Source organism: Colobus angolensis, unplaced genomic scaffold (genome assembly GCF_000951035.1).
Source record: "Colobus angolensis palliatus isolate OR3802 unplaced genomic scaffold, Cang.pa_1.0 Scaffold165, whole genome shotgun sequence".
NCBI classification, from domain to species: Eukaryota; Metazoa; Chordata; class Mammalia; order Primates; family Cercopithecidae; genus Colobus; species Colobus angolensis.
The window spans coordinates 2888027-2905146 of NW_012114766.1; the positions used below are offsets into that span (position 1 = coordinate 2888027).

Here is a 17120-nt window from a genome sequence, read left to right on the forward strand (position 1 = left end):
CAGTCACATAAGTCGTAAACCTCTTCCTGCCTTCTTGGTGAGTGTCATCTTCAGTCTCAGCAACCAAACCCCATGAAACATCATGGTGCTAACACTCTCTACCAGTACTTTGCCATTACCAGGTGATTGGTTTGTCTCTCCAACCTGCCTCTAAATTCCTACAATTAGATTTGCCATGCCATGAACACCTCACTCAGCCAGGGTCACAGGTTTACCCAGGACAGCAAAGCACTGGGGTTCACACACAGACTCCAGGGTGGCAGGACCATCACTGAACCCTGACATCTCCAGTTCCTGGTTTGTGATCCTAAGCCTTTTCCTCGACCTCTCTGTGAGTTCGTTTTTCCATCCGTAAAACTGAGATTAATGTATTATAAAAATAAAGTGACTTAATAGTTGCAAATTGGTGTTTAAGAATTCCTAGCCCCTAGAAGGGCTACATAAATGCTTGCAAAATTAAACAAAGCACAATTCAATATAAAGACTTCTACACATATCTGTAAAATCCAAAGAGTCGCAACACAAACCTTTGCAGACAGGTTTGCTCTGATTCCATGTGCCGTCTTTGGTACAGCGAATAGTGGCGGATGTGACCGGTTCCATGAGATAGCCAGGGTTACACTGATAGCTCACAGTCTGGTTGAAGGTGAAGTCGGTCCCGAACTGGATGCCATTTGCTAGTGTGCCTGGATCCCCACAACTTATAACTAATAAACAGGTAGCGGGAAAGAAGCAGAGAAATTCATTTATCATGAAAGGAATTAGTCACCCATTCTAGTCGAGATACTCTCTTTGAACTGCTATTCAAAGCGGTTAAGCAGTGAATTAATAAAGCAATACTACCCTCTGTTTGATGATTTCACTGACCCGCTGTCAGAAGGAACACTTGTATTTTGAGAATCACTGATTTCTATTCTGTTGGCAGCTGGCTGTCAGATGCTGCCTTCCACCCCTTGACTAGCCCCTAATTAGGCATGGTGTGTAATCAGAAAGATGAAGCCTGCAGTCAGAGAACCAAAGACATTTCTTCTTTCTCTGCAGACCCAATGGTCTGCAGACGACAAAGTCTTGACTTTTTTTTGGTCTCAATTTTACAATGTTCGACCCAATTGGCCTTTTAAAGGAGCTTCAGCCATACAAATAAGAAAGTGGAAAAAATCTTAAAGTACCTAAGAAATAGAGTCACAGTATCACACATAGTTTTCCTTTTTTTCCCTCTATGAATTAAAAATAAAAAACAGTATAACACCTTAAAGTCAGTTTTGTTTTTCCCTCGCAATGGAGTGAGTTTCACAGTAATGAGTCTACCACGATGTCTGGTTACTCACTTGTGCAGTCGGGAGCAGTGCCTGTCCAGGTCCCATTGGCTGTGCAATGCCGCGTCATGAGCCCTGAAGTCTTGTAGCCTTCCCAGCAGGCATAGATGACCGAGCTGGAGAACAGAATGCCATCACTACTGACGATCATTCCGTTGGTGGGTGTGCCAGGATTGCCACAGGACACAGCTGTTAGGCAGACAAGAACAACAACACACACAGCGAGTGACCCAGGATGAAAATGGCAAACAGGAGACCAATGGGTATCGATGCAATAGACTACACATTTATTACAAACCCACCGCACATAATCCTATGGAAGTTCCTTAACATATGTCTTACTATGGCTCACATGTTTATTTTATTGATTAGCTACAAATATAAAAATAACCTTTCAACTCATCTTTTCTAAAGTGAATTATTTCTAAACAAATTAAAACACGAGTTAAAGCACCAAAAGTTCAAGGCCTTGTTATTCAGGGATTGAATGCTTTTAATAGCCTTGCTATTTGAGGATTGAATGTTTTTAATGTCATGACAGAATTGTTCTGATTTTTAAAAAAGATTACGATATTAGCAACACAGAAGCATCTTCCTTTATGTAATCACTGTGTTTTTAAAATCTAGGCAATTCAGGTCCTATTTTACATCTCCAGGAGAATTCACTTTGGAAAGTAAAGAATGCCTCCGAAATACGAATGGCTGCACTTGATCTGCTTTGTAAAATGATGTCCTCAATATTACCAGATCTAATAGCAGCTGCATTAATTGGCTTTGATATGATTCAACTTTACATTTCTCTCAAAAGGCTCCTAATGCCACATACAGGCAATAAGACCTCCATTAACGATGGTGAGTGCAACAGCTCTACACTCTGTGACTATTTTTTAGGCTCGTTTGGTCAGTAAACAAAAGCAAGCTTGGTTGCTGCTGGGTATCCTTCAGGGTGAACATTTCAAATCTATAATTTTTTTTTGCCTTTTTTAGTGCAGACTATTTACCAGAAAGGTTGCTACATTTTCTCCTTAGCACTGTTGCAATAATATACAATAGGCGGGTCAATAAAGGATGTTACCCTTGGCTGGTTTTAATGACAAGAATATATATCATGAGACTGCCTCTGAGCTGATCAAAATATTTAAAAACACTTTTGCACATTGAATTGATCCAATTTCAAATCTGGCCTAGAGAACAAAGATATATTTTTCTGAAAAAACAGGGAAGAAAACACCCTGCAAAATTTGCTGGGCACAGAGAAGTCACTGTACTGGGAGTTGAGGGACTACCCTTCTTATTACATAGAAAGAATGCACTTGTGCTCAGGTGGAACTGGATCTTGTTTGAAAAAACAATACAAAGTGCACATGCTGGTGCTTCCTGGTCCTGTGCCAATGGCAGATGGAAGTATTCAATCACGGCCCTCTTCTCTGATGGCTCATGGTGTGACTTCCAACCCTTTCTAACACAGATCTATTAGTAGTTTCCTGGTTGGCATATGAATTGGGATATATTTACCAATCCAGAAGTAGATAATATTTAAGGCTCTCTAAAACTTGAAAGTTTTATGATAACTATATTATATATTAAAATTTCATATTGCAATAATTAAGGGTTGGACTATCCAACATATATATATTGTTCATTCAACAAACATATATTCATCACTTACTGTGCAACAGGTCACTGTGTAGATGTGCTTACGGAAAACCTGTCACAGAAAGGGATTGAGTTTGGTCCAATTCATAGTTTAACAAACCAAAAGAGGACACTGATGTTATTGTTACATTGTATTCTAATTATATTTGCTATTCAATTGTATGTCCAAATCTTCAAAAGCCACCTATGTAGAACCAATATCCAAATGAATCAAATAACTGATGAAAAATATTCAGTTTGGTTTGTAAGTAATCTAAAGTGTTAGTTAGTTTGCTAATATTGTCAATGAATGAGTACCATCATAATGCTGTCCTAATACTGGGAAAGTCCCCTCAAATATTGTACTGTGTAAAGTAAAATTCATGATGAGTTTTTTTCTTTCTGTTTTTCTGGCTGACAAAAACCACTTTCACTCATGGTTATAACTACGAGAATGACTAGAAGGCAATGTCAGCATATCTGCTTTTATATCAATGCAATTATGTAAAGTTATAAGAGAGGATTAAGACTAAAACAAAACAATACATTAAATTTCAAGGAGACAAAAGAAAAATAAATTAGAAGAGGAAAAATAAACTGGAAGAAGAACCATAAATTAACCTGCAAGTTTAAACTTTGCCATATTTTCTCTTTCCTAAGTTTATTTTCTTTTGAAATATACTTTATAAAAAGTACGTTTTGTTAATGTGACTTCAGCTAAAACATAATTTTCTTTAACTCAGTATATAATAACATTAAGCTTATTTTAAATATACTTTTTTTTTTTTACAAATAATAGTACTGTTCATTTTACATGAGAAAAAATTGCTGTTAAATTGAGTTAAATAGATGTGAATATTTGCTCATGCAAGTTAAATAAACCTGAGCAATCAATTTGAATTCCTTAGATGTAGTGCCTTTAACCATAAAATGAGTATTATAAAAATACTTATTCCCGGCTGTTACAAAATTACCCACGCAATATGTAAAATGCCTAGTGTGAGATCTGATGTATTAGTGGTCACAACGAGTTAGCTTGTAGCTTATGCTATTGTTATTTTCATCATCACCACCTTCTTACTTCTTCAGTAAAATGTAGCTTTATCATAATTTCATCTGAAAGAGAATTAAGAGTTCCCTAATACAGTTTAAACTAAATATTTTAGTATATAATGTAACTTCACGAGATAGATCCATTTTGAAATGTTAAGTTTGAACCTATGATTAAAAGACTAGATGACTAACAAAAGCAAATTTGACTTAATGTGAAGGAAATATATCTGCAATATAAATTCTTTGAGTTGAAGAATTTTAAAAGATGTTTCATTTTGAATTACAATTTCCTCCTCCTTTTTACAATGTATTCTATTTATCTAACTTTTTGTATCTAACTTTTTGACAGGTTTAGAGGACATAATTTCATCAGGTTTGAAATAATCTTAACTAGGGGATTAGTCAAGTCATAGCTAGTCATAGAAGCTACGCTTCCTGGACATGCAACCACTGGTTACATCCTTTTTCATTGAGAGTAATTCACACTTCAGTGATTTGGACCTATGATAACAAACAAGGAACAAAATGAAAAGCTATAAATTCTCCAAAACGTATTTCAAATTTTTGCTGGTATGTGTGCTCAGTCACTGATTTTATGATTTTTATACATAATTTGTTGCCTTATTGGTTGTAACATACATTGCAGTGGGCTTATTCAGCTTCCCATGATGTCTGTATCATATAATGCAGTTTTAGAAGCAGTCAATTTTGTGGAGCATGGCATATTTGAGAAATATTTTCAGCACTGCAACATTTTATAACTTACTTGTGTATGCAGATTTTAAGGGCTAAGTTTCCAAGTTTTTTCATAGAAGTATAAATTTCTAACTTTAGAAAGCAAAATACAATTTTAAAAATACTTTGCACTGCCTGAGTTAGATGGATTGGGAAGTGAAACACAATTAAGCTCTCATTTCAAATAAATTGACTGATGTGTGCTTTGCTGGACTAGAACTCATAGTGTGCCTTCATAGCCCCAAAGAGGGGAGATTTTTAAGGAAAGACATTGCTCACCCTCAACTGTCATAATTTTGTTCATCTTTTAAGATTTCAAAACTGAAATACTGGAGGTAAACATGATATTGAATGTACAGTCTCAGGTGAATGGTCGTCTTTGATAGAATATTTTATATTCCAATTTCTGGGAGTGTCAGAGTCTCTGCTCTTCACACACCAAGTTCAGCCTGCAAACCAGGGTTTAGGCTCAATGATTGCATTGAGTATTCTTGAAAACAGAAGGATAGTTCTGGTTTTCATCAGCATCAGATTCTATCTATAAAGTCTGAATAATTATTCCAGCATTCACTTATTGACATCCAGCCCTCTTTGTAACTATTGAGGAAATATTTTAAATTTCAATTAAAATACTACTGATGATTGATCTTTCAGCCTCTCTGTTCTCAAACAAAGGAGAATTAAGACCCAGAACCAAGACGTTGTGATCACTACAAAGAATCAGGTCTAAAGACAAAATGTCACAACTCACAAACCATGGTGCTTTTCAAAAGTCCTGAATGATTAATGCTACAGATACATGAAGCTACTGTTAAGTGTGATTTAATAGAAACGTTGAAATTTTACTATGGAAATTGTTTTAATTCATTGGCAACATTTGTGTAACACCACACTTTGTTATAATTACAGGATTAAACAAACTTCACAAAAATATCATAAGCCACTCTTATACACCTTTTAGATTCACCAACTGTGTACATTTTGCTCACTTTTTCTCTTTCTCTCTAAATATGTATTTTCTAAGTATTTGAGTGTAAGTTACAGATGTGATGACTCTGTAGAGTTAAATATATCAGTATGTATTTCCTAAGAACAAAGGCATTCTCTTACATAACCATAATACAATTATTAAAAGCATGAAATGTAACTTTGATGCAATGTTGTCTCATACACATCCATCATCTAATTTTCTTCAAGCTCTTGAACATATTTTTAATAGTCGCCTTAAGGTCCTGTGTTAGTTCACCACCTAGATCATCTCAGGATCAGATTCTACTATTTCAGTAACGCCTCTCAAAACTCTGTTTTGCTCAGTGTAGGACCTAATCCAAGACCACACATTGCATGTATCAAGTCTCTTACATCTGAAAGAAGCGCTCAGAATGTGTCTTTTCTGAACTTGACGTTTCTTCATGAGCACAGGCAAGCGGATTTGTTGCATGCCCCTAGGGTTTTGGGGGTTTTTATTGCTGCTGCTTCAGGATTCGGTTCAGGTTATGCATTTCAGTGGCAATACCAAAGACATGACAATGTCTCTTTTCAGTGCCTCATATCAGGAAGCATAGAAGATCTCCTTGTTAAAATATTGGTGATAATGGTTTATCCCATAGGATTGCTTACGTAAAGTACTATATGATAGAGCAGAAAACACTCTGGTTTTTTCTCTGGTGAGAAAACTGCCCTCATGTGTAAAGTTTAATACTGAAATCTCTACAGGATGAGAGGGAACTGAAAAAATTTGCATTTGATTAAAAAATGTATATCAATTTATAGTGTCATACTTTAGTCAATAACAAAAGTATGATCCTGCAATTCATGACTACGGGTAACCATTTCTCACTACTAATCGGTGATATTTGACCTAAGACAACTTTTGTAGGGCCTAGTCTTTTTTTTTTTTTTTTTTTTGAGACGGAGTCTTGCTCTGTCGCCCGGGCTGGAGTGCAGTGGCCGGATCTCAGCTCACTGCAAGCTCCGCCTCCTGGGTTGACGCCATTCTCCTGCCTCAGCCTCCCGAGTAGCTGGGACTACAGGCGCCCGCCACCTCACCCGGCTAGTTTTTTGTATTTTTTTTTTAGTAGAGACGGGGTTTCACCGTGTTAGCCAGGATGGTCTCAATCTCCCGACCTCGTGATCCGCCCATCTCGGCCTCCCAAAGTGCTGGGATTACAGGCTTGAGCCACCGCGCCCGGCTGTAGGGCCTAGTCTTAAGATTGACATCACTTTGATTGTGAAGAGGCAATTCCGAGTAGAACATTATCTTGGATTATCATGTTTGTTTGCACTATGTGTATGCCTATATTATATGCATATATACACATATATAGTTGCAAATAGTCTTTGAGAATAAATATATACACTATGCATGGACAAATATATATAAATATGCAAACATATGCACAATTGTTCAAATATTCATATGTAGCATTATTTTACATATGAAATTAATGCTACATAGGTTTATAATATAGATAGATCATATACATATTTTATTTCTATTTATCTATATAGCATGTATGATACAATAAAGGCAGAAGTGGAGACAGGATAGTCAAGTACAAAAAATGAAGATTAAGGAAACTTCAGTTAATCTCTCATAATGACAGTGTGTATGTGAGCTTACTCAAGTTGGTCAAGTTATATGGAAAGTGTTTCATACATACAAAAATACATATGGAATTAATTTGGATAAACTTTTTAGACTCAAAATGTAATTGAGAAGTTTGCTTGTAAAGAAATCCTAACATTTACAGTCCTATCTGTCTGAATTCTAAATCGGGTTTTGAACACTGAATACATGGTTACCATCACCTCTCAGTTCACATTGCTTGAGGCTACATTTCTGATACACAGTGTGGTGTCTCTAGTGTGTCCGTGGCAATTCTTATTGTCATTACTGGAGCATACCACCACTTCCTACGATGCCTCTCAAACATTAGAATCAAGTAGACCCACTCCAGAATAGTTCATAGAATATAACCCCAGATTCCTGTGAAATACAGTGCTCCACACATGGACCACCAAAAGATTGGAAATGACGTGTGAATGAAGCCTGCTTCCAGCCTGCGGCAAGTCCCATCAATGATCTGCATTGGTCCTACTCGCTGCTCTGGAACCCCACTCACTCACCGTCAGGATCTAGAAAACGCTGACAACACCACGTACAGATTACCACTGGGAGAAGATGAGAAGCTTTCGTGTTATGAAAGCTTTCAAACAACAAGCATCTGTGTGATGGGACCTGTGGACACTCGGAAGACCTTCACGCACCCAGTCATGATTTCTGATGATGCTTTCACAAATATTGGGGGAGAAAGATTTAACTGTATAAATAGTACAAATCCCTATAATTTTTGTAGAATTTTGCCAGCCATTTTAGAATGAGTTGTGTGGTTTTAACTTTCAAGGTAGACCTTAAGGCTTGTGGCTACTCACCCTCGCACACCGGCTGCAGTCCTGACCATGACCCATTGAGCAAACACGTGCGTTCAGGGGAGCCCCTCAGCTGGTGCCCCATTTCACAGGAGAAGCGGAGAAGACTCTTTGTCTTAAATTCATCCCCAAGCCGAGACCCATGTGCTGGGGTCCCCGGATCACCACAGAATCCAGGATTATTTCCTATTGAAAATAAACGCATATGGCAATGCATAATTGTGTTAGACTTGTTTTAAGCAGAGCTGTTACATTTACAGATAATGAAAATTTGTTGAAATTTGTGTTTGACATGAGTTATGGTTACACAACATGCTGGCAATCTTGTAAGAAATAATTTCTTTGTGATAGCCCTAAAAATGAAAGAATTCAGGATGTTGCTCCTGTGTTACGAAATTCACAATAGCCTATTCAAATATGGTTGTGAGAATAAACGACATTTCCTTTGGAAGGTAGAAAATGCTGGGAATGGTAAATGCATCGAATCTTCACTGAAAAGGTAGGTACAGAGAGCAAAAGGAAAGCAGGGCTTTAGGTAAACTGAGAATGTAAAAAAAAAAAAGGCAAATGAGAGGTTTAATTCTTCAGAACTGTATCCAGAGAGTTGCTGGTTTGCTGAATTTTAATTGTTTAAGAAATATTCATGAAAAAAATAAAGATAATTTTTTTTCAAAGAGGACCCATGTGGTTAATGATGATAGAGGTGGGGAAAATTAAACACATAAAAAAGAATAAAGAGCAAAAAGGGACACACGGAGGCAGGGCCAGCCAGTTTCCTTACAAATGAGATCCAGACACTCCCGAGAATCCTGGAGGAGAACATTTAAAGTGATGGTGTCTAACGATTATGGTGAAGATGAAGACAATATCTATAAGAGAGTCGTATTTGGCTAGAAATGGAATGATAATCATTTCAAAGAGATGTATAATTATACGGCATTTCCAGTAACTGTAAATCGTCATTATCTGAAATCATTATTGGAAAGGTTATTTGACGCCTGTAATTCTGTCAGTTCACCTGTAGGCCCCTTACCTGTGCAGTGGGGCAGTGCCCCGCTCCAGTGACTGTCTTCCTGGCACACTCTCGTGTCATTGCCTATGAGACTCTGGCTTCCTCTGCATGAGTAGCGCACGATGGCGCCGAATGTAAACAGCTCTCCAGTTAGGACGGCATTGGCAGGGACCCCTGGGTGTCCGCATGATATCGCTTCAGAAAAAAGTTAAATAAAACAAATGAATACATCCTTCCAGTTAAACCACTTTGTATTGTCAGATCTCCCACAGAGACACCCATACCGACAATATCCATTAAAGAAAAACACCTACATATTCTGGCATAGCCCTACAGTTCCCTTATGTAATTTGTGATGAATACCAATTTTCAGATGATGCTTCCTCCCCTAATTTATTTACTGAAAAGGAGAGGTTCTGTTGATGATAGTTTTGTTTTGTTTTGTTAAGGTAGCTTTGCTTACAGTGGAAATTGACGTGGATTTTCAAGGAGATAGCCATACTGCCTACATTTTTCCATCGACCCTTAACTATATTCCAAATGAACAGTATTATAGGAAATTTGAGAAAGTAACACGGGTCCATTACAACTATTTCCACAATTTTTTCAGTTAATATGACAATGATATGCTTTGCTTGGGGACATGATTTTGTCAAATCTGCTTAATCTTCAAGTTCACATGTCTAAGAAAACCATTCTAACCATTTCTCTTTGAATAAGGGGCAGTCTAAATGGATAAGTAAAATAATAATGCACAATTATTGATTAATGTATTGCTCAAATTGTTCTGTAAAATCATCTCAGTATTTCCATTCATTTCCTTACAATTATACCAAATCAGGCCCAAACTCTATTTATAAATATCCTTCAAAAAGGCAAATTCTGTAATCCAGATTAATATAGGACAGTGAAGATTTTTCCTTTACTGTACAGTATCAAATGAGGGGTAGCAATGGACAAGTTTTTATCTATATGCAAACAGAACTAACTGAATTGAGACTACCAAGGAATTACTCAAAGGTGACTGTTTTAATATCCTAGAATAATTCCATTAGGTAACGAGACACCCAGAAGGGTTATCAGCCAGAGGGGGAGATTTGAACGCCTGGAAGCCACCGCCATCCCCCAGTCACATCAGCCCTCACTTTCTGTCTTGCATGGACACTGATTCACTGGAGAACTAGATTTTATCCACATGGAGTCCTTAAAAGAAGCCAGTTAGACCTGAAACAGTGAAATGCTGGATCAATGACCACTTCCAGTTGAAATGAAATTTATATTTTATTTAAATGTTAACCTTCAGTGAAACAGTATCACAGCAAAATCAGACACAGAGCTCAGCTGCTCTAGAGCATGGAAAAGCAAAGGCTCCCCCGAGCAAAGTCACAGCAATTCTAGTTGTGAATGACACCAAGCCGAGGGAAGTGGCCAGCTAGGAGAAGGAGAGCCAGCTCAACCCCAGCTCCTGAAGATTTGAAACACATCAGCATCGGTACGAAAACAAATGGAAGTCTCACACAAGCCAGGGGAGACATGAAAGAAATGTTCTGGGAAAGACAAAAACAGAACTAAACCAATTTCTATGAAAATTCCCATGTGTGAAGGCAAAAGGAAGACAAGAACGCAGACATAATTTGATGAAGATTGTAACACATTTATAGATGCAATTTTGTTACATAAGGCTGAGAATTGTTTTGAAAGTTATCACTGTCTTTCTCCACAGAAATTAATTGTATTGTTAACGTTAGAATTTGAGATGAGTTTCTGTGTAGATCAGAGGAATGTGAGGGAAACTCACTTGGAGAAAAAAAAAAAATCTTCAACACTAACCCATTCTCAAAATACACTTCGCAGTGCTATAACTGAAAAGGCAAGAGGCATTATCATCTTTAGTGTGTGTGCGGTAGACCCGACTGATAATGTCATTGCCATTTCCTTCCTCGTTTGTATTTTTTTTTTTTGTTTTTTAGAGATGGGGTCTTGCTTGTTGGCCAGGCTGGAGTGCAGTGATACAATCGTAACTCCTGGCCTCGAGTGATCATCCTACCTCAGCCTCCCAATGTGCTGGGACTATAAGCATGTGCCACCATGTCCCACTATTTTTAAATTTTTTTTATTTTTCATAGAGATGGAGTCTGGCTAGGTTGTCCAAGTTGATCTAGAACTCCTGGCCTCAAGAAGTCTACCTTCCTTGGCCTCCCAAAGTGCTGGGATTACAGGAGTGAGTCACTGCACCTGGCCTCCACTTTCTTTATGGATGCAAAATGCATAGGACAAAGATCAGATTTTGATTTTAAGGATTGCTTTGCTTCTAATTTCAAAAAGAATAAAGAGAGTAACAACTTGTCCTAAATCTTCAGACTATGATCTTAAAACACGATTCTCTTTAACAGCCAATCTGATTTTTCAAGTGAAAAGAAAAGAAGACTTTGGCTATTTGGTTACAATGATGTATTTTTGCTTATCTTCATGGTCTATAATACACTGATAATAAGCTTTTAAGAGGGGCCATAGGGATCATCTATAATTTTATCTGCCCAGAAGAGCACATCCATTTTCTGGAGCCATATCCCTTCCCCTGATTTAAGGACTCAATTCCCAAGCCAATTACTATCAGGATATGAGCTTTTTTTCAAAAAAAAAAAGGAAAACAAGATTTAACAACTTTATTCATTTGTTTATTTTTTATTTTATTGTAATTTCTGGGATGCATGTGCAGGACGTGCAGGTTTGTTATGTAGGGAAACGTGTGCGATGGTGGTTGGCTGTACCTATCAATCCATCACCTAAGTATTAAGCCCCGCGTGCATTAGCTATGTATCCTGATGCCCTCCCTCCACTGCCCCCTACAGGCCCCAGTGAGTGTTGTTCCCCTCCTTTGTCTGTGATCTCATTGTTCAGCTCCTACTTATAAGTGAGAATTTGTGGTGTTTGGTTTTCTGTTCCTGCATTAGTTTGCAGAGGATAAGCTTCCAAGCTCCATCCATGTCCCTGCAAAGGACATAATCTCATTCTTTTTTATGGCTGCATCATATTCCATGGTGCACATGTACCACATTTTCTACATTCAGTGTTTTACTGATGGGCACTTGGGTTGATTCCATGTCGTGTTATTGTGAATAGTGCTGCAGTGAACGTATGCATGCATGTATCATGGGATCTAATTAAACTCAGGAGCTTCTGCACAGAAAAGAAAAACTATCATCAGAGTGAACAGAGAACCTACAGAATTATCATCAGAGTGAACAGACAACCAACAGAATGGGTGACAACTGTGCAATCCATCCATCTGACAAAGGTCTAATGTCCAGAATCTACAAGGAACTTAAACAAATTTGCAAGAAAAAAACAACCACACTAAAAAGTGAGTAAAGGACATGAACAGACACTTCTCAAAAGAAGACATTTCTGTGGCCAATAAACAATATGAAAAAACAGCTCAACATCACTGATCATTAGAGAAATGCAAATCAAAACTACAAAGAGATACCATCTCATGCCAGTTAGAAGGGCTACCATTAAGTCAAGAAACAACAGATGCTGGTGAGGCTGTGGAGAAATAGGAATGCTTTTACACTGTTGTTGGGAATGTAAATTAGTTGAACCATTTTGGAAGACAGGGTAGCGATTCCTCAAAGACCTAGAATAAGAAATACCATTTGACCCAGCATTCCCACTATTTGGTATATACCCCAAGGATAGGAGGCTTTTATTGTAGTCACCTTGGACTGTACCAGGAATGCTCACAAAACCCAATCAGGTCTCACAGCACTCCACTCTTTGGCTGTAGATGCCAGGTCAACAGACGGAAACTCCACACCAGAGCCCTTCGCCCACCTGAGCTGAGCGAGAGTAAGGCTGGGAGATGCCTGGTGGGGAGGTCCTGGCCGCCGTGTCTGAGCTGTGTGGGCCAGGCCTACCTGGTAGGCTGAGGCTGAAGGCAAGCCGTGAGAAAAGGAGAGAAAGGCATCATTGTCCAAGTGGTATCCAATTACCTGCGTCATGTCATTTCTCCTGAGCATACCAGTGTCCCCCGACCCCTTGAATTTGCTTAAGTTGTATTTGGTGATTTCTGGCCACTCTATCTACAGCTATCATGCAAACTCCTACAATTGGTGATGGGAGAGAGCAGAGGGAATTAAAATTCAGTGATGGGAGAGAGCAGAGGGAATTAAAATTCAGTGCCTTTAAAATATACTTGCAGAATTTTCTGCTGATGGTGTCCTTACAGGGGTCTGTGCACAGAAATCGGGAAAACCCTGACTTACCCAAACACCTGGGCAGAGATCGGTCCCATAAGCCATTTGCCGTACAGGTCAAGGCTGAAGATCCCAGCAAGTAAAATCCCTTCTTGCAATGGTACAGGACACTCATTCCATACTCAAAAGTCTCAGGGAAGTTCTGTTGCCCGTGACGAATGGCATTTTCCACAAAGCCTGGATCGGAACAGTTCACCACTAGAAAATAAAACATTTCAGACACCATTTAGAAATAGCTAGAAACAACCGACAAAACAGATCAGAAATGAAGGCGAATTCCTCATCATTTTAGGAAGTTCAGAAACTGACAACATGATGGCCGAGGCACATGAAATTCCACTCTCAGGATGAATTCTGCTAACCGCTTTGGGCCACTCTTCTTCAAGAGGTGTCAACAACTGGTAGACCACGATAGCAATTTTTCACACGAGGCTAATTTCCTCTATTTCCTAATAACTTTTTTCAATGTAAATTCTGAAATTATTTTCCTTGGTTAAGTTTTTACATTCTAGTAATGGTCAAATAGAACTGGCTGAGGTTCGTTTAAATATTTTTACTCAAGTGTGGTGTTTTAGAACAGTCTGTGGCATGGTAATTACTTACCCCCCAACACGCATACACACCTATATGCATTAGTGCTTTAATATGTGCGCCTAAAATAATTTTGCTCTATGTAGAACGCAACTAAAAATGACAATTATTCCATCAATACCTAATAGAAATGCAAATCAAGCCAGCCTCTGATTTAGGCTCTTCTCCCTTTAGAAACAGGCCCGTGGTGAGGCAGTCTTCTGCGGCGTGCGGGACACGCTCTGGTTCCTCTGAAAGGCATTAGCCTGAATGCCTGTTGGCGTCTGCGATGGAATTAGCGATGTGCTTTTGCAGGTGCAGAGGAAGAGAAAGAACTCTGATTACCTCATGCTTTGACCCACCCCACCAGTGAATGAGGCAGCTGTTCCAGAGGCCACGGTCTCTCCAGATATTTCTAGCTCAGAAAAGCACTGTGCAAATGAATCTCGGGCAGCCTCTGCACATCATGAGTCCCAGAAGCTGAAGGCAAACCCTGTACCCAAACTGTGTGTTTTATTTCTTCTCTATTCAAAAAAGGAAGGCAGAGGGCAGAGTCAAGGCTTACAGTGTTCCCTTTTAGTGCCGTAGAATAATGTTCTCTGCTTCTTAAAACAACCCTGAGTTTACAGAAGAAAGTCTTGAGTTCTTTGGAATCAAAAACGCCAAAACAAACAAAAAGCCATGTGTGAAGTTCGCGCAAGTATTTTTAAGATCCCACAGGGCACTGCATCTGCAATACAATTGTAACCAAATCTCTAAAATAGCAGGAATTACCTAATGTGAGCAAACCTAATTAACTTGAAAATGTGATTATTTGTATAACCTGGAAGATACCCACATTGTCCCATTCTTACATTGAGCATAAGAGATGGATTCAGCTCCCCCAGGCCACACTTTCATAAGGAGACGGACAGTCCCGGGCTGGAACACTAAAGATATTTTTGTGTTTATGTTTGTGCTTATGTTGCTCTTAGAGGACTGTCCAGAAATAATTTCAAACTGTGTTTGTTGTCAAAGCAGAGAAAGCCACTTAGGAGAAATGAGTGGAGAAAAAGCCACTTTGACCATCTCCCACTAGGATGCCCGAGATAAACCAAATGGCCCAGGATGCCAAAGGCCAGAATGAGCTGATGCCACCATTTCTCCTCCTCCTCCTCCTCCCCACCCTCTCCTCCACCTCCATGTCCTCTCTTCCTCCTCCTCTTCCTTCTCCTCCTCCACCGCCTTGTCCTCTCCTCCTCCTCCTGTTCCTCCTCCTTCTCCTCCTCTTCTTCCATCCCTCTTTTCCTTCTCTTTCTCCTCCTCCTCCTTCTCTTTCTCCTCTTCCTTATCATTTTCATCTTCTCTTTGGCTCAGCCTCTCTTAAAGGTTCACTGGCAGAGATTTATTTATTGGTGCAGTAACAACAGGATCCAACCGCACCCTTCTCCTTGCAGGAGGAGAAGCACATATTCTCTGAGCTTCACCGTGGCTGGTGAAGGGGGATTTAAAATATGTGAGTTTCATAACCTTGCTCTGAAACTATGGACTAAAATTCTCTTTAAGGGTCACTCTTGCCATGGAAAGAGGTGCATAGGAGACAATAAACCCCTCATTCTTGGAAATCATTCTGCAAACTTACATTGCGTTAGAACTGCTTGGAGGGTGTGTGTTAAAATGCTAAGCCCTAAGTTCCTACCCCTTCCTTTACCTAGTTCACTATCCTTAAAATACTGAGCAGCGAAAGATGTTTGCAATAAATATTCCTTGAGCTCCTGTGGAGAAACTGAGTGGATCCTTAAAATGGAAGAAGCATGGATACAAATACTCTAAATCTGCTCATGCACTTCTTCAGTCCTGCGTAGAGTTACAGTCTGAAGTATTTCTTCATATTCCTTCCTATTTAATTCTGAGGCTCCATTAGAAGATTCAACTGCATCTATGTGCTGGAGGAAAAACAGGGCAGGAATAATCTGATTTATTTGTCTACGATAGAACTTCCATACCATTGCTGCAAATGGGTGTGTTTTACCAGAGAAGAATTTATCTGCCAGAAGAGTTTGTTAGTGACCAACCAATCGACACAAGCACCTTTCCCATCTGTATTTGTTTTCCCAGTTTCTATGTGAACAATTCCTACCCAGGGATCTGGTGGAAAGAGGCTTATGTGACTGACAGGTGACCTGTTGGTTTGTAAACTAGAAGGAGAAATTGCCTGTGAAGTTCATGGTGTGGAGATATGTCAGGCCCACCAGCAGCCACTCCAGGCCTCGTTCACGACACGCTGTTAAGTATAGGGTAATGTGCCAGAAAGACATAAAGAGGCTCACTCTAGACAGCTGCACCTCATCGTAACATCTTACCACCCAATACAGTAAGACCTGATTTCCAGGTGTGAAAACCTGACGCGGAACCTGATTTTGTCAGCTGCGAGGAATGAGAACACTGATGTCTTGTATACATTCAGCCCAGTGTGGAGAAGTTCAAATGAACACACAGGCTGTGTTCTGTGGTGACAGCTGGGTATATGGAAGAGTAAAAGAAGAAATTAATACAGGGATCAATAACAGGTCCAAAGTCACAACGACCATTGAACTAGAAATACACAAGGATCAGGACTCCTGAACACAAGTCTGGTATAGCATAATAATCAAAGGCATCAGCATTCCTTGGTGACAGGAATCCCAGGGGCACCTCATCCCTTTTTCCTGGAGAGGACCAGCTGGAAATTTTAGCCTTCGATAGGATTCTAGAGGTGACTCACTAAGCCATTTTTTCTACCTATATACACTCCTTACTCAGAGATGTCTTCTTAAAGATCCTCAAGTTAACATACAAATATGGATAAGAGACCAGGTGTGGTGGCTCACATCTGTAATCCCAGCACTTTGGGAAGCCGAGGCGGGCATTTCATTTGAGGTCAGGAGTTCGAGACCAGCCTGGCCAACATGATGAAACCCCATCTCTATTAAAAATACAAAAATTAGCCAGTTGTGGTGGTGGGGGCCTGTAATTCCAGCTACTCAGGAGGCTGAGGCAGGAGACTCACTTGAACCCAGGAGGCGGAGGTTGCAGTGAGCCGAGATCATGCCACTGCCCTCCAGCCTGGGTGACAGAGCGAGACTCCGT

General features: G+C 39.4%; 1 protein-coding gene across 1 annotated transcript in view; it reads right to left on the bottom strand.

The window, feature by feature from the left end:
* The window catches only part of CSMD1 (CUB and Sushi multiple domains 1), a 2081403-nt gene that overhangs the window by 35370 nt on the left and 2028913 nt on the right, over positions 1-17120 (bottom strand). The window contains exons 55-59 of the mRNA XM_011937546.1: positions 13452-13640; positions 9205-9378; positions 8175-8357; positions 1329-1505; positions 528-707 (exon numbers count right to left, since the gene is read on the bottom strand). Of these exons, the coding sequence (XP_011792936.1) occupies positions 528-707; positions 1329-1505; positions 8175-8357; positions 9205-9378; positions 13452-13640 (903 nt within the window). The remainder of the gene's footprint in view (positions 1-527; positions 708-1328; positions 1506-8174; positions 8358-9204; positions 9379-13451; positions 13641-17120) is intronic.